The following is an 18,167-nucleotide window of genomic DNA, read 5'->3' as shown; positions in this document are numbered from 1 at the left end:
AGTGCTCCTCCACCCGAGCTGCAACTTCCTGGTGCTGAGCAACCTGTCGTACGGCGACACCTCCGCCAACTCGCTGTACGGCCTCGTCACCGCCGTGTTCACCGTCTTCGCGCCGCTGTGCGCCGTCGCGCTCGCCTACGCCCTCATCCTGCTCGAGTGCCGGAGGCCGGCGCTGCGGGGCGGGCGAGCCAAGGCGCTGCGCACGTGCGTCACCCACCTCGCCGTGCTGGTCGTCTTCTTCGCGTCGCTGCTCTTCAATTTGGCGAGTGGCCTGCGGCTGTTCGCCGAGATGCCGCGCGAGCTGCGATCGCCGCTGCTGTCGCTCTACCAGATCGTGCCGCCCGCCATCAACCCGGTGATCTACGGCCTGCGCACGGCCGAGATCAGGGCGAGCCTGGCAAGGATCTTTCGCCGGAGGGTTGAGATGGTGCGACCGGTCGACCGAGTGATGGTCGTGGGCAAGGAGTGAATCGGCGTTCCGAGGTTGTCGTTTTAAAAAATCCTTTATATTAAGTTCACTTGCTTGCTTGCGCGCTTACGACCGTGCAAATCTTTCGGTCGTTTTTTAACCCACTTCCCGTGATCCAATCGAGCTGACATTTTGCACACAGACTCGTTGTGCGTGACAATTGATTTTCGTGAAAAAAAATTCCAAAATGTTACAGTTTTTAGGACAAAAATAAATTATTTAATTACCAATTGCTTAATGGTGGCACACAATCATCTGACCCATAGGTGGCAGCCATCTCAAGCCAGAGGACGAGAGGACTCTAGCCGCCACGCATATAAAGGATTTATAGTGAAAAACTTTGTTTTTACGGGTTAATTTTTTGTTTGTTTGTTTGTTTTCCTGCTGTTGCTGATGCGTACATCTTGAGCCACTTGAGAAAGCTGCCACTGGGGGGGGAGGGCGGGGAGGTGGTCCCATTGTGTAAGTCTATGGGTCTCTGTGTCGTGAGTCTATGGGTATCTGTGTGATGAGTCTATTGCTCTGTAATGAGTCTTTGGGTCTCTGTTTGTTGAGTCTATGAGTCTCCTTGTGGTCAGTCTGCATTTCTGTGTGATGAGTATATTGCTCTGTGATGATTCTATGGGACTCTGTTTGATGGCCTATGGGTCTCCGTATGGTCAGTCTGCATCTCTGTGTGATGATACTCTGTGTATCTGTGTGATGAGTCTATTTCTCTGTGATTAGTCTATGGCTCTCTGTTTGTTGAGTCTATGAGTCTCCGTGTGGTCAGTCTATGCATCTCAGTGCAATGAGACTAAGTGTATCTGTGTGATGAGTTTATTGCTCTGTGATGAGTCTATGGGACTCTGTTTGATGGCCTATGGGTCTCCGTATGGTCAGTCTGCATCTCTGTGCGATGAGTCCATTGCTCTGTCATGAGTCTATGGGTCTCTGTTTGTTGAGTCTATGAGTCTCCGTGTGGTCAGTCTATGCATCTCTGTGCGATGAGACTTTGTGTATCTGTGTGATGAGTCTATTGCTCTGTGATGAGTCTATGGGTCTCTGTTTGTTGAGTCTATGAGTCTCCTTGTGGTCAGTCTGCATCTCTGTGTGATGAGTCTATGGGTCTCTGTTTGTTGAGTCTATGAGTCTCCTTGTGGTCAGTCTATGCTTCTCTGTGTGATGAGACTCTGTGTATTTGTGTGATGAGTCTATTGCTCTGTGATGAGTCTATGGGTCTCTGTTTGTTGAGTCTATGAGTCTCCTTGTGGTCAGTCTATGCATCTCTGTGTGATGAGACTCTGTGTATTTGTGTGATGAGTCTATTGCTCTGTGATGATTCTATGGGACTCTGCTTGATGGCCTATTTTTTAATGTATTTTCTGTGACGCTCGTTCTTGTTACGTGCAATTTCATCTCTCTCTCTCGTTATTCACATATTCATCTTTTCCGTTTTTGTTATTTGCTAAGTAAGTGGGGTGGTCGTCTTGTGTATCGTCAGTGTAAGGGAGCAGCGTCGTCCGGGATGCAATTGCGTGAACGGCGCTATGTTTAAACAAAACACGTCAATTATAATCGAATGGATGTCTAGTCAAGAGATTGGGACACCCCCCCCCCCCCCCATATTAAAATATGCTCAAAATGTCCCCCCCAATATATTGCTATAAACATGTTTGCTATGCTATGTAAATAAAAACAACACTTTGCTAAACCTTGGCCACAATAGCTATGCATAGATTTATGTTTATATGATTGTGGTTATGGTTGCACTTTATCAATCCCTAATCTCTGTCATTACATACAATGAAACAAGAAATGGTAAAAAAGAAAGAACAGAGCAATGTTGTACAATACACTATTAAACATTATTGTAAAAAAATAAATAAAAAGTTCATCCCATGTGTTAATGAATTTTTTTAAAATATTTTAGGCAGGATATGAGTTTTCAAATTTTGATATTTTTCTGGGTTAAGACCCCCAGACACCATGGAAGATTTTGTCCTCCCCAATGTTGACTCCATCGCGCCTGTTTTGGCACAAATATGCCACTAAAAGGGGGTTGGTGGGCGAGAGGGAGAGTGGGTGGGTGAGTCCGTGACCGAGTGGGTGGGTGGGTGGGTAAGTGGGTGGGTGAGTGGGTGAATCTGCGAATTGGTGGGTGGGTGAGTGGGTGAGTCCGTGACTGAGTGGGTGGGTGGGTGAGTCGGTGGGTGGGTGAGTGGGTGAGTGGGTGAGTCCGTGACTGAATGGGTGGGTGAGCAGGTGGGTGGGTAAGTGGGTGGGTGCGACGGTGACTGAGTGGGTGGGTGAGTAGGTGGGTGGGTAAGTGGGTGAATCTGTGAGTTGGTGGGTGGGTGAGTGGGTGAGCCGGTGGGTGGATGAGTGGGTGAGTGGGTGAATCTGCGAGTTGGTGGGTGGGTGAGTGGGTGAGTCCGTGACAGAATGGGTGGGTGGGTGAGTCGGTGGGTGAGTGGGTGAGTCCGTGACTGAATGGGTGGGTGGGTGAGTCGGTGGGTGGGTGAGTGGGTGAGTGGGTGAGTCCGTGACTGAATGGGTGGGTGAGTAGGTGGGTGGGTAAGTGGGTGGGTGCGACGGTGACTGAGTGGGTGGGTGAGTAGGTGGGTGGGTAAGTTGGTGAATCTGTGAGTTGGTGGGTGGGTGAGTGGGTGAGCCGGTGGGTGGGTGAGTGGGTGAATCTGCGAGTTGGTGGGTGAGTGGGTGAGTGGGTGAGTCCGTGACTGAGTGGGTGGGTGGGTGAGTCGGTGGGTGGGTCAGTGGGTGAGTCCGTGACTGAATCGGTGGATGGGTGAGTCGGTGGGTGGGTGAGTGGGTGAGTCTGTGACTGAGTCGGTGGATGGGTGAGTGGGTGAGTGGGTGAGTCCGTGACTGAGTGGGTGGGTGGGTGAGTCGGTGGGTGGGTGAGTGGGTGAGTCCGTGACTGAGTTGGTGGGTGAGTGGGTGAGTCTGTGACTGAGTCGGTGGATGGGTGAGTGGGTGAGTCCGTGACTGAGTGGGTGGGTGGGTGAGTCGGTGGGTGGGTGAGTGGGTGAGTCCGTGACTGAGTGGGTGGGTGGGTGAGTCGGTGGGTGGGTGAGTGGGTGAGTCCGTGACTGAATGGGTGGGTGAGTCGGTGGGTGGGTGAGTGGGTGAGTGGGTGAGTCCGTGACTGAATGGGTGGGTGAGTAGGTGGGTGGGTAAGTGGGTGGGTGCGACGGTGACTGAGTGGGTGGGTGAGTAGGTGGGTGGGTAAGTGGGTGAATCTGTGAGTTGGTGGGTGGGTGAGTGGGTGAGCCGGTGGGTGGGTGAGTGGGTGAGTGGGTGAATCTGCGAGTTGGTGGGTGAGTGGGTGAGTCTGTGACTGAGTCGGTGGATGGGTTAGTGGGTGAGTGGGTGAGTCCGTGACTGAGTGGGTGGGTGGGTGAGTCGGTGGGTGGGTGAGTGGGTGAGTCCGTGACTCAGTGGGTGGGTGGGTGAGTCGGTGAATGGGTCGGCTCAGCCTCCAGCATCAGAATCATCAGAATCGTTGATTTAAATTGTAGCAGCAGGAAGAGCAATCCGATGAGCTATAAAGCTCTTCTTTCATAGATGTCTAGTAAGGGGGGTGGGAGGAACGGGTTCAGAACGTTACCACAACAAACACAATAACAAAAAATTAACCCGTAAAAACAAAGTTTTTCACTATAAATCCTTTATATGCGTGTTCAATGGGCCACAACCCAGCCCACATTGGTCTTTGAAACGGGCGGCTAGAGTCCTCTCGTCCTCTGGCTTGAGATGGCTGCCACCTATGGGTCAGATGATTGCCTGGTACCATTAAGCAATTGGTAAATAAATAGAAATTCTTTTTTCCTAAAAAGTGTAACATTTTGGAAAAAAAAATTCGCGAAAATAAATTGTCACGCACAACGAGTCTGTGTGCAAAATGTCAGCTCGATTGGATCACGGGAAGTGGGTTATAAAACGACCGAAAGATGTGCACGGTCGTACGTGCTCAAGCAAGCAAGCAAGTGAACTTAATATAAAGGATAAAAAAACTCGACTATGGGAGAGACAAAGGCGGCTGGTGTGTGCGTGATGCTAGCCACCCCACACCTCCCCCCCGCCCCCCACCCCCTCACTCGTGCGTCCTCCACCACGTTATCTGAGATCTTATCTTTCGGTGACGTCACAATGTGGGAGCATTGTGACGTCACGTCCGGTCGGTGGCTTTTGGCTTCGAAACTGCTGCCTCGAATGGTGCCAGGCAAGTCAAGTTCGATTTGATTTGAAGCCGCCAACTTCGTTGCGCCGTCGTTCGCAATGTCCGGAGTGGTTTCTGAACAAAAGAGAGCCACGGCATGGCATTGTGTGTGTCTGTGTGTGTGTGTATATAAGGAGCGGTGGTGTAGTGGTTAGCGCTATGCTGCGCTATGAACCCGGCGACCCGGCCAACACCAGTGACGATTATCTGAACCGGTCTTGAGCCTCCCCTAGGTCGACTCGGCCTCAAATGAGTACCTGGTGCGGTGTGTAGTAAACATCGCCACTGGGGAGTCAAAGGCGGTCGGGCGTGGTGCTGGCCACCCACCCCCTCGTGTGCCGTTCCGGCCTTCGCAGGTGCTACTCGCTAACAGAACTTGCCCCTACAGTCTGTTAAGGCTATTCGGGGGATCTTTGTTTTTGTGTATATATGCGTGCACCTAGCATGGCACAAAGATCCCCCGTGTATCCTTGAACACAGTCTGGGGCAAGTGCTGCGAGCGAAGACACGCTGGGAAGGTGCGGTCCAGTACCCCTTTCACGGTCGCCTTTGTCTACCCAGTGCCGATGTTCACAGTTCAAGTTCATGTATTAGGTGTAGCCCTGTGAGCCATTCGGCTCTTGAATCGGGTGCAACCGCAACAAACAAAAACACGAACAAAAAACATCTTAAAGTGACTATGTGACTGAGTGCAAACAGAAAATCCAAGAAAAGACAGTAAAATATTGCAGAAAAAACCACCGTACACCAACGCTGTGTGCAAACATCCCAGTGGGATGCAAGTCAAACAACAACAACAACAACCACAAGACAACTTAGATTAAGGCAATCAGTCTAACTCTGTATTACAACAAACAAACATGGCTAAACCATTACACTTTTTGAAATCACCAAAATAAAGCCTTGCGCCTGGCACAACGATTCAATCACAAGCGACCGGTAACTCACATCACGTGCTGGACACCACGTGGCACGGGTAACCAGGAAGTAAAAAAAGGCCCCTTTTCTGATTGGTTACTTAACGGGGCCTCAAAGGGGATTGGTTAGAGGCAGGGGGAATTGAAGAGAGGGGGGGGGGGGCGCATTGGAGGTAGAAATACAAAATGGAAGGGTGGGAAATGGAGGGATGATTGACAGGGGAGATTCGGTTCTAGATTTGAAGCTTTCGTGACTGCAAGGATACATACTCTTAGTTCTTTCGGTAAAGTCACGTAGGTAAAAAATGAAATAAACATTAATAAAAATAAAATAAAAATCACGACGTTTCGGAGGCAACACAAGTCTCCGTCATCAGGTGGGACTGTCACAGCCAGATTTGCTGCATCAAGTGAGACTTGTGTTGCCTCCGAAACGTCGTGATTTTTATTTTATTTTTATTAATTTTTATTTCAGTTTTTACCTACGTGACTTGTTCCGAAAGAACTAAGAGTAGGGGAGGTTCGGTTGGGATTGGTTACAAACCCGTCAACCCGCGTCTCACATGAGGACGGCTGCTTGCGTTGTGGCCGAAACGTCGCGAGAATTATTTTATTATGTTTTATTTTTATTATTTCATTATTTCCCTTCTACGTGACTTTACCGAAAGAACCAAGAAGATGAACCCCTGCAGTCACGAAAGCTTTAAATCGAAATTTTAAAGAAAGTAGTTTATCGTTGAGTTTGAGTTCTTTTTTTTAGGTTTTCTGCAGCGTTCGCCATGGTATGGCGGCACGGGGTTCATTTTGTTGGAATGAACCGGCGATGGAACCCGTCCCGAAATAGTTTGTCCTTATTTCCTGTGCGCCTGTTGAACTTCTTTCGCACCGTACGTAGCCAACCGTGCTGCGTGTGTGTGTGCTTAACTTCTTTCGCACCATACTCAGCCAACAACAACAACAACAATGGGCAGTCCTAAAGCAACGTCTTGGTGCATTACGCACAATCACAAGAAGCGTCGCCATCATGGTGACGATGACGATGAGCAAAAATAAAATAACAGAACCTCGCACAAAGGGGCTCACGAAGACGCGGTCAGCTCCTCCGTCGCAAATTGCTCCGCTAATTGCCACCAGAAGATGACGCCCGAGGATGGTTCAAGAGGGACTCCCCATCTCCCCACACACACCCACACATACATACATACACATACACCCCACACACACACCCACACACACAACCCTAAGGGGTTTCGCTCCGCCTGCCATACTCCCCCCCCCTCTCTCTGGGGGGGATACGACGACGCGCGTGTGTGTGTGTGGGTGTGTGTATAGGTGTGTGTGTGGATGTGTGTGTGTGGGTATGTGGGTGTGTGTGTGTGGATGTGTGGGTTTGTGTGTGGGTGTATGTGGGTGTATGTGAATGTGTGGGTGTGTGTATAGGTGTGTGTGTGGATGTGTGTGTGTGGGTGTGTGTGTGTATGTGTGGGTGTGTGTGTGTGTATGTGGGTGTATGTGGATGTGTGGGTGTGTGTATAGGTGTGTGTGTGGATGTGTGTGTGTGGGTATGTGGGTGTGTGTGTGTGTGGATGTGTGGGTTTGTGTGTGGGTGTGTGTGGGTATGTGTGTGGATGTGTGGGTTTGTGTGGGGGTGTGTAGGTGTGTGGGTGGGTGTGTGTGTTTGGGTGTGGGTGTGTGGGTGTGTGTGTGTAGGTGTGTGTGGGTGGATGTGTGTGGATGTGTGTGTATAGGTGTGTGTGTGTGGGTGTGTGTGTGTGGGTTTTGTGTGGGGGTGTGTGTGGGTGTGTGGGTTTGTGTGGGGGTGTGTGGGTTTGTGTCTGTGTGGGTGTAGGTGTGTGCAGGTGTGTGTAGGTGTGTGTGCGTGTGTGTGGGTGTGTGTGTGTGTGTGGGTGTGTGCGTGTGTGTGGGTGGGTGTGTGTGTATAGATGTGTGTGTGTGGGTGTGTGTGTGGGTTTGTGTGTGTGGGTATGTGTGTAGGTGTGTGTGTGTGTGTAGGTGTGTGCGTGTGTTTGGGTGTGTGTGGGTGTGTGTGTGTGGGTGTGTGTGTGTGGGTGTAGGTGTGTGTGTGGGTGTGTGTACGACGAGAGGGGAGGGGGTGCAGGGAAAGTAAGAGGAGGTAGTAGGTGGAGGGAGTAAGGGGAGGGAATAAGTGGGGTTGGTGGGGTAAGAGGGAGTGGGGGGGGGTAAGAAGGGGGGGTAAGAGGGGGGGGGTAAGAGAGGGGGTAAAGGGGGGGGGGGTAAAGGGGGTGGGGGGAGTAAGGGGGGTGGGGGGAGTAAGGGGAGGAGGGGGGGGGCAGCCATTGGAACCCATCGGAATAAAAGGGAGACATTTTCCCACCACGTGAAGAATTCGCATTGCAGTTCACAGCCCCGGAAGAGTCCCCCAACTTGCTTGAGTAAAATCTTTGGTCTTTAACAATATTTTTTGGTTTAATATAATAATTTTTGTTAAATATATATTTTATATATATACGTGAAATATAAGAAATATAAATATTGGTTTGTTCTTTTCATAGTTGTATTATATTTTCCAAGAGGCTCAGGCAATTTCGTTTGGGGTTCAGCCGCAGCTTTCACGAAAGTAAGACGCTTGTCATTACGAGATTGTCTGTGTGGGTGTCTGTGTGTGTGTCTGTGTGTGTGTCTGTGTGTGTGTGTCTTTGTGTGTGTGTCTTTGTGTGTCTGGGTGTGTGTGTCTGTGTGTGTGTCTTTGTGTCTGTGTGTGTGTCTGTGTGTGTGTTTGTGTCTGTGTGTGTCTGTGTGTGTGTCTGTGTGTGTGTCTGTGTGTGTGTGTCTGTGTATGTGTTTGTGTCTGTGTGTGTGTCTGTGTGTGTTTGTGTCTGTGTGTGTGTCTGTGTGCGTGTGTCTGTGTGTGTGTTTGTGTCTGTGTGTGTGTCTGTGTGTGTGTGTGTCTGTGTCTGTGTGTGTGTTTGTGTCTGTGTGTGTGTCTGTGTGTGTGTGCCTGTGTGTGTGTTTGTGTCTGTGTGTGTGTCTGTGTGTGTGTCTGTGTGTGTGTCTGTGTGTGTGTCTGCGTGATGCTGTGTGTTTGTCTGTGTGTGTCTGTGTGTGTTTCTGTGTGTGTGTCTGTGTGTGTGTCTGTGTGTGTGTCTGTGTGTGTGTGTCTTTGTGTGTGTCTGTGTATGTGTCTTTGCTGTGTGTGTCTTTGTGTGTGTGTCTTTGTCTGTGTGTGTGTCTTTGTGTGTGTCTGTGTGTGTGTATGTCTGTCTGTGTGTCTGTGTGTGTCTGTGTGTCTGTGTGTGTGTCTGTGTGTGTTTGTCTGTGTGTGTGTCTGTGTGTGTCTGTGTATGTGTCTGTGTGTGTGTGTGTCTTTGCGTGTGTGTCTTTGTGTGTGTCTTTGCGTGTGTGTCTTTGTGTGTGTCTTTGTCTGTGTGTGTGTCTTTGTGTGTGTCTGTATGTGTTTGTCTGTGTGTGTGTGTGTGTGTCTGTGTGTGTCTGTGTGTCTGTGTATGTATGGGGATCTGCAGTCTAGTGGTTAGTGCTACGCTGCGCTACGAACCTGACGACCCGCGTTCGATTCCCGCTCACGGTCAATACCAGGTCCTCGGCTAACAGCACTTGCCCCAACAGTCTGCTCAGGCTATACCGGGGATCTTTGTCTGTGTGTGTGTGTGCGAACCCGGTGAACTGGGTTCGATTCCCGCTCACGGCCAACTCCAGTAACGATTATCTGAACCGGTTGTGGGCCTCCCCTAGGTCGACTCAGCCTCAAGTTTGTGCTTGGTGCAGTGTGTAAACATCGCCACTGGGGAGACAAAGGCGGCCGGGCGTGGTGTTGGCCACCCACCCCCTCGTGTGCCGTTCCGGCCTTCATAAGTGCTCGCTAACAGCACTTGCCCCAACAGTCAGTTTTGGCTATGTGGGGGGTCTTTGTGTTTGTGTGCTTGGTCGGCTTGCAGCACTCTCCCCTGCAGTCTCTTAAAGGCTATACGGGGGGGGGCTTTGTCTTTGGTGGGCACTTGCCCCAACAGTCTCATGAAGGCTATACGGGGCGCCTTTGTCTCTCTCTTTATTTTTAAGTGAGAGGGGGTCCATCCGTGCTATGTACCTAACACCCGCGTGTTATTTACACGCGCCATGGACCACATCATCCGTACACATGCTATGCACATGGTCACAGCACATCGGTGGCTAGGAGATGTCAACTACCTCGCCTGGGATACAGGAGGTCGTAGATTAAATCCTGACCCTGATGAGATGTTAACAACCTCGCCTGGTATGCAGGAGGTCGTGGGTTCAATATTGACCCTGATGAGATGTTAACTACCTCGCCTGGTATGCAGGAGGTTGTGGGTTCAATCCTGACCCTGATGAGATGTTAGCTACCTCGCCTGGTATGCAGGAGGTCGTGGGTTCAATCCTGACCCTGATGAGATGTTAGCTACCTCGCCTGGTACACAGGAGGTTGTGGGTTAAATCCTGACCCTGATGATATGTTAGCTACCTCGCCTGGTATGCAGGAGGTTGTGGGTTCAATCCTGACCCTGATGAGATGTTAGCTACCTCGCCTGGTATACCAAAGTGTGGGTAGTGGTTTCGGTGGAGGTGGCGGTGATGATGGTGGTGGTGATGGTGGTGATGGTGGTGGTGGCGGTGGCGGTGGTGGTGATGGTGGAGGTGGCGATGGTGGTGGTGGCAATGGTGGTGGCAATGGTGATGGTGGCGGTGGTGATGGTGGCGGTGGTGATGGTGGCGGTGGTGATGGTGGTGGTGGTGATGGTGGCGGTGGTGATGGTGGCGGTGGTGATGGTGGCGGTGGTGATGGTGGCGGTGGTGATGGTGGTGGAGATGGCGGTGATGGTAGCGATGGTGGTGGTGGCGGTGGTCACAGCGGTGGCAGTGGCGACGATGGCGGTGTCAATGACAGCAGCCGTGATCAGCGGCTACCCCACTCACTCGACTGGTCCTCCGGAGAGGGCTTCCTCCGTGCATCTCTGTGCACGCGCCTCTACTGAGGGAGGGGGGGGGGTTCTTCCGCCGGGCGAGCGCGTGGAACTGATTGATAACTATATAACAAATATTGTTTTTGTTCCTGTGTAGTAAGGGTCATTTTCTAATTGCGTGTGCTTCAAAAGGACAGAAAATGGCTATTACTCCCCACAAACTTTTGTGAGCAGGAGAGTGAAATTTAGAAATGTACCTATTTTTTCAATGAGAAAACGTGGTGTGCATTTGTTTTTTTCCTCACGTAAAAGTCCTGGTCACAAACGCAAAGTCCGTGTGAAATAATAGACATTTTCTTTATTTTTGAGGCATAAGCAATTAGAAAATAACCCTTACTCGCAGGAACAAAAACCGTGTTACATAGTGTGTATTGGTCGCTTAAAGATCCCCCGTGTAGCCTCTAACAGGCTGTAGGGGCAAGTGCTGTGAGCAGCACCTACAGACACACAGACAAAGGTCCCCCGTGTAGCCTCTAACAGGCTGTAGGGGCAAGTGCTGTGAGTAGCACCTACAGACACACAGACAAAGGTCCCCCGTGTAGCCTCTAACAGGCTGTAGGGGCAAGTGCTGTGAGCAGCACCTACAGACACACAGACAAAGGTCCCCCGTGTAGCCTCTAGCAGGCTGCTGTGAGCAGCACCTATAGACACACAGACAAAGGTCCCCCGTGTAGCCTCTAACAGGCTGTAGGGGCAAGTGCTGTGAGTAGCACCTACAGACACACAGACAAAGGTCCCCCGTGTAGCCTCTAACAGGCTGTAGGGGCAAGTGCTGTGAGCAGCACCTACAGACACACAGACAAAGGTCCCCCGTGTAGCCTCTAACAGGCTGTAGGGGCAAGTGCTGTGAGTAGCACCTACAGACACGCAGACAAAGGTCCCCCGTGTAACCTCTAACAGGTTGTAGGGGCAAGTGCTGTGAGCAGCACCTATAGACACACAGACAAAGGTCCCCCGTGTAGCCTCTTGCAGGCTGTAGGGGCAAGTGCTGTGAGTAGCGAGTAGTAGCTATAGACACACAGACAAAGGTCCCCCGTGTAGCCTCTAACAGGGCTGTAATAATTGGAAGACGCGGGTCTCAATGCTATCCCCACCTCACCTCGCCTCCCCCCACCTCCCTCCCCCTCGATAAGGCAGACCTCCAGGGACTTGCTCGCTGGCTGCGTGGGATGAGAGAGCTTCGCTCGCTCGGTGTGCGAGTTGGGGAGCGGCCGGAGTAATGGTATTGTGGGTGTGGGTGGTTTGAGCGGTTGGGGCCCATCCATTCACCACTGACGTCTTTGTCCTGAAGGTGAAAAACTTGCACAGGTGACTCCAGGTGCCCAGCCGCTTTTTCTCCTGCAGCTCGACCCAGTTTCTCTGCGGTGGTTCCTCCTCTGGTCCCAGGAACCACCCCCAGGTGGTGCAGCAGCGATGTTGTGCTCCAATTGATGGCTTTTTCCTTTTCGGGACACTGGGTCATGTCCAACGCTCCAACCAGGAGCCCGCTAAACTTTTGCCAGTTCATTTTTAATGAGGCCTTCGAAAATACCTCCTGGAACTCGTGCATCAGGGCAATATCGTCCAGGGAGCGCAGGATGAGGAGGACGTCGTCAGGACCAACTTGACGCTTGGTTCCCTGAGAACCAGGCCGCTGAGTCTCCGCCTGATGAGGCTCAGGAAAGGCTCTAATGCCAGGGCGTGAAGTTGGCCCGACAATGGGCATCCCTGTCTCACTCCTCGCTCGAATTTTACCGGGGCAGTGAGGGTGCCGTTGACCTTGATCACGCACTCCGCCTTGGTGTAGAGTAGGTGGATCATTCGGGCAAAGCCATCCCCAAAACCAAAGGTCTTGAGGGCTCCCAGCAGGTATTTGTGGTCCACTCTGTCAAAAGCCTTTTCCTGGTCAAGGGCCAGAAACGCGATTGGGATGCCCAACCTCCGGGACACCGCGATGAGGTCTCTGACCAGGAAGATGCCGTCGTGGATGGTTCGTCCGGGGATGGTGTAGGACTGGTCCCTGTTTACGACTTGTGCAATCACCCCTTTCAGTCGCAGGGAGAGAGCGAGAGCCTTCGTCAATATTTTGTAGTCGGTGTTCAGGAGGGACACCGGGCGCCAGTTGTTTAGGTGTCTCAGGTCTCCGTTCTTGGGAAGCAGATTGAGCACCGCCCTCCTCCAAGACTGAGGCATGACCCCAGTCACAGAGGCTTCCTCCAGCACCTCTCTGTAGTCCTCCCGTAGTCACGACCTCAGGTGTGTGAGGCTGCTTGCCTGCCGGGCCCGGTGTAGGCTGTTGGGGGCCTTGTTGCAATGGAGGCTCTTGCTGCTTTGCCTCCTTCGCTACTGCCTCCCTCCTCCCCGCTTTTTTCTCCGACCCTTGCTGTCGTTGGTTTGGGGCAATCCCTTCAAAAGTGGTCCTCTTCTTTGCAAAGATTGCATTTGATGCAATCCTTGCCATACAACAATCTATGGGCAATGCCTTCATAGACAACAACAAAAGACCCCTACTCCTACAGTCCGGGAGTCAGCAGGACGTGCACCTGCCTCCTGAAAGATAAGATGTGTTTCAGGGCAGGGTTTCTGTTCCCAAATGGCAGGGCACGTACGGGCGACACAGCCGTGCCCAGCTTGGACACGTGCTCCAACATGGCCTTGTCGGGGATGTAGGACGGCACGTTCGATATGACGATTCGCACCGCCACCGAAGCGATCGGTTCCATTTCGATTTAAAGCTTTCGTGAATGCAGGGATTCATCTTCTTGGTTCTTTCGGTAAAGTCATCACGTAGAAGGGAAGTAATAAAATAATGAAAATAAAACATTATTTTATTATGTAAATAAAACATTATTTTATTATGTTTTATTTTTATTATTTTATTACTTCCCTTCTACGTGACTTTACCGAAAGAACCAAGAAGACGATCGGTTCCAGTTGGACGTGAAGTTTCCCATGGCCATCCCCTTCTCGACGGCCGCATTGGTCACCTTTTTTGTCGCTAGGAAGAAGATGGCTTTTTCGCTCAACTTCGAGGTGACGGTGGCTAGCGGGACAATGGCTGCCAGGGCCTCAATGTAAGCCTCGATCGTGACGGAGCTCGAGGCGTAGCAGCGGATGCCATTCTGGCGCAGTGGAATGGTTGCTACGCACTTCGGGGGGTCGGGCTTGGAGCAGAGGCCCGAGTGGGGAGCCTCGTGACTCCAGGAAGATTGGCAGCAGCAGCCTGTAGGTAGGCGGCCATTTTGGTCCTCCTACCCTCAAACTCTGCCTGACTGTGATGTTGCGCTTCTAGGCAGAGCTCCCATCGAGAGAGTGTAAATGGAGGATCAAAATTATTTATTCTCGTTTAAGAAATAATAGAAAAAAATGAAAATTAATTATGTATTTAATCAATAAATGTATTGATAAACAAAACAAGTATTTTATATATGTATGGATAAGTAAAAATAAAATATTAAATAACTAATTAGATTTACGTTGTAAATACATAAATGTATTTAGCAAACAAATCTACTTATGAAACAAATTTGTTTATTAAATACATTCACCTATCGATAAATAAATGCAACTGATAGGCCTTGCACATACGTGGATGGGCCCAGAAAGACAGTGTGAAGAAATGTTTTAACTTAATAGCAAGTGGCACTATCAGCAAAGTAACTCATTGTGTTTCAAGTGGTTTTATTGTTTACACTATGAGACCTCCTTTACCAATGGCAAAATATAGTAATAGGTTTTTACCCTTTCAACTGGTACAAAAACTGACACCTTTATACAAGGCATCATGTTTGCAATGACCACAACACAAGCAGTCAAAATGCAAAAAAAAGAGGTGTCAGTTTTTGTACCAGTTGAAAGGGTAAAAATATATTACTATGGTTTTATTGTCTTTAATATACTGCACACAAGAAACAAGTTATAACTAATCTCCAATAGTTTGAGATTCTCAAACTTTTATTAACAAAATAAGAGAACAATAAAGTAATTAAAGTGTAAACTATGAAAACGATGCTTTAATTAACTGTGGGATTGTGCACAGGGTCTAAGAAACACCACTGCGTTTCGAAAGCCTATGCCTCACCCTGTCAAACAATGGAAACTAATCAAAAGCCGGGTTTTAACACACAAATAGATCGACCTGTGTATACACGAGAATGAATACGCACTCTTGCTGAAGAAAATCCCGAAAAATAATTGAAATCAAAGTGAGGATGTTACATTTATAGAGATAACACGGGGAGCTCTTCTTAAACACATCTTTCTCTCCCTCTCTCTTCTCTCTCTTTGTTTACGATCAGTGGGAACAAGAAGATGCTCGGTGTAGTCGGCACTTTGCTTCGTTCATCATTTCGTAATTTTTTTTTTACATTTTTAAACTTAGCTTTATGTAAAACCCCCACCTCTCGCTCACTCTCTCTTCTCCCTCCCTCCTTTCCTCTCCTCCCTCTTCTCCCTCCCTCCTTTCCTCCCCTCCCTCTCCTTCCTCCCTACCTTATTCCCTCATTCCTCCCTTCACTCCCCCCCTGCAACGATACTTTTTGTTTTGTTTACGATCAGTGGAAACAAGAAGATGCTCGGTGTAGTCGGCACTTTGCTTCGTTCATCATTTCGTAATATTTTTTTTAAAAACTTTGCTTCATGTAAATTCCCACCTCTCGCTCACTCTCTCGCTCAATCTCTCTCGTTCTTCACGCAGCCCTTCTCGCAGTCCAGCCACGACGAAAAGAAAAGGAGCGGAAGAAGCAACACAACCCCCACCCCTCCGCACCACCACCACGACCACCACGTCCACGTAAATGGAGCAGAATCAATCGCTCCCATCGGACCTCATCCTCATGGCGAGCGTCTTTCGCAGCCCTCCGGCCGTCACCTACGCCGCCGTCGCCACCGTGCTCGTCATCTACGTGGTCGCCGTCGCGGGCAACTCCCTCCTCTGCGTGGCGATCGCAAGTGACCGCCGCCTGCACAAGCCCGTGTACGTGCTGGTAGCCGCGCTCGCCATCACCGACCTCGTCGAATCCACCAACTCGCTGCCCAGGATCGCGCACGACGCCGCGTCGCCGCGCGGCAACGTGATGTCGGTGGGCGAATGCTACGCGCAGATGTGCGTCCTCCACGTGTCCATCCGCGTGCAGGGCTACACGCTCGTGGCGATGGGCGTCGACCGATACCTGGCCGTGTGCCGCCCACTGCGCTACCACGCGCTCGTCTCAAACGGCGCCGCGCTCAAAGCGGTGGCGGCCGCCGTCGCAGCCTCGTCTCTCATGGCCGTGGGCAACGTGGTCCTGGTGGCTCGACTCACCCTGTGCCGCGACAAGGTGATCCGAGCGCCCAACTGCGACTTCCTCGTCATGAGCGGCCTTGCGTGCGGCGGCGACGGCGCTTCGGCCGTAGTCGCCTACACGCTGCTCACCTCGTCCGTGACGATCGCGCTGCCCCTGTGCGCCGTGGTGGTCACGTACGGCCTCATCCTGCGCGAGGTGCGCACGCGGCCAGAGTCCAGGGGCTCCCAGGGCAAGGCGCTACGGACGAGCGTCACCCACCTCACTATCGTCGCGCTCTACTTCGGCTCCATCCTCTTCACGATCGCCAGCGGTCTCAAGCTCTTCTCGTGGCTCTCCGTCGAGGTGCGATACCCGCTGCAGACGCTGCAATACGTGGTGCCACCCGCCGTCAATCCCATCGTCTACGGACTGCGCATGAAGGAGATCGGACGAAGTCTCAGGGGCGTCTTTTCCCATCGGCATCGGCGCGTCGACGGAGGCATATAGTGTTCGAGAATCCGAATGTCTCTTTGCACCGGGGGAATCCGATGATCTAACAAGCTCTTTGTTCACAGATGTCCAGATGCTTCTTACCAGAGGTGGGACAAAGTCATTGTTATGCAAGTCCAAGTCGAGTCGCAAGTCATCAAATTCATGACTCGAGTCTGACTCGAGTCCAAGTCACATGACTCGAGTCCACACCTCTGCTTCTTACTATCACCATTGCTACTCTATATGTTGGACCTTTCTTGCCAGTATCAATAGGTTTGTACCTTTTCTGGCCGTGATGAAATTTCAGATGTGTTAAGATGTTAACATACCGGAATCATGTACCGCATTAACCACACACTTTACGTGTGTTGAACATGCAAACAAAAAAAAAAAACTATGCTCTGATAACTCTATGTAACATAATTTTTGTTCCTGGGTTATTTCGTAATTGCTTATGCCTCAAAAGTATAGAAAATGGCTATTAATCCCCACAAACTTTGCCTATGTGACCAGGACAGTGATATTTTGAAATGTTCCTATTATAATATATGACGCATTGCCTTTGAATCTCATTGGTTTGGGACTAGGCTCAAAAGAAAGCTGTCTCTGGTGTGGACCAATCAGTTTCAAAGAAAATGCATCGTCATCATTTCCTACCAGAGCATGCTTTTTGTTTGCATGTTTGCCAACAGCACGTGTCGTTAATGCAGACAGGGTTCCTTGAAAAATGATTCTGTCTGGTGTTTTAAACCTCTTAACACAACTCCTGTTTTATTATGTCCATAAGGGGTGAAACCTATTGTTATACCATTACTACTATTTTTCTTGTTTCATTTTTTTAAAACCAGGTAAAGGGTCCAAAATGAGCTGCTACCTGGATCGTTGTTTTGTTTTTAGAAGTTACCTGACCACCATAAATGATATCTCGACCGAGTGGTTAATCATCATTACGTGGAAATGTATAGCAGCCAAATACTCCAATCGCGCTCTATTGTTGATGCTGTTCCATAATAGAGGTTTTTTTTGGGTTGGATCCCGTAAATATAAATGTGTCGTTAAACCCCCCACCACCCGACACAGCCAATTCGCAAGATTTCTCACGTGAACAAAACATGTCAATTAGTCACAAGTTCAGAATCTGGAACGGTATGTGCGAGAGTAAACCCACATCATTTTGCAATTCGAGTATAACGTTTCAGCGGTAATTAGATACGTGTTACTATTGTAGAGGAGTAAAATGTGAACGTGACGTCAGGTGTGCCGTTCAGTGCGATGACGTCACGTCTCCTCGGGTACTTGAGGGATACCCCGTGACGTAAGCGGGGTCACTGTGGGAACGGGTAAAGTAAACAGGGTGAAGAGGAAACCAGGGGTAGAGAGAGGGATCGAGTGGTGAGTCTGGGGTGAAGCCGGTGGTAGCCGTAGAGCTGCTTCTCTCTCCGCTCGGTGGAGTCGGCAGAGTCCACGATCCGACACGAGAGAGAGAGAGAGACCGGAGCTAGCCGGCAGGGACCCGGACTCAGAGTAGGACCACCCCTAGCCCCTAGGAGTTGTGTACCCTGCTGTGTAATATTGTAACAGCTTTAATAAACCCTGGCGGAAGCCCTTAACTTACTTCTGTCTCCGAGTACGTCCGTCGGAACTTCTCTACACTGTTACCAATACTACTGTTTGCATTTTATTTTCGCAGGTAAAGTCCCCAAACAAGCGGCTATATAGCTCTCCTTTTTAGAAATGACTTGGCTATCGCAAATGATAGCTCAAGCAAGCGGCTTATCATCTTATCTTAAAATAATTTAGATAATGCCTCGTCCAAGACGCTTTATACAGAACTAGCTTTACTAC

The 18,167-nt window shown here is 50.2% G+C and overlaps 1 protein-coding gene across 1 annotated transcript; it reads left to right on the top strand.

Annotated features, from left to right (window-relative positions):
• Positions 1–15,362: 15,362 nt before the first annotated feature.
• On the top strand, positions 15,363–16,337 carry LOC144952158 (olfactory receptor 9G19-like). Its single transcript, XM_078882562.1, has one exon. The coding sequence runs from the start codon at positions 15,363–15,365 to the stop codon at positions 16,335–16,337; it is 975 nt and encodes a 324-aa protein (XP_078738688.1).
• The last annotated feature ends 1,830 nt before the right edge of the window (positions 16,338–18,167 follow it).

The sequence above is a fragment of the Lampetra fluviatilis genome, chromosome 66 (assembly GCF_964198595.1).
Source record: "Lampetra fluviatilis chromosome 66, kcLamFluv1.1, whole genome shotgun sequence".
In the NCBI taxonomy this organism is placed as follows: Eukaryota; Metazoa; Chordata; class Hyperoartia; order Petromyzontiformes; family Petromyzontidae; genus Lampetra; species Lampetra fluviatilis.
This window is presented reverse-complemented; position numbering and strand designations above follow the sequence as displayed.

Bases quoted from the DNA above. Each gene is read 5' to 3' on its own strand.
- LOC144952158 (XM_078882562.1), top strand. From the start codon at position 15,363: ATGGAGCAGAATCAATCGCTCCCATCGGACCTCATCCTCATGGCGAGC.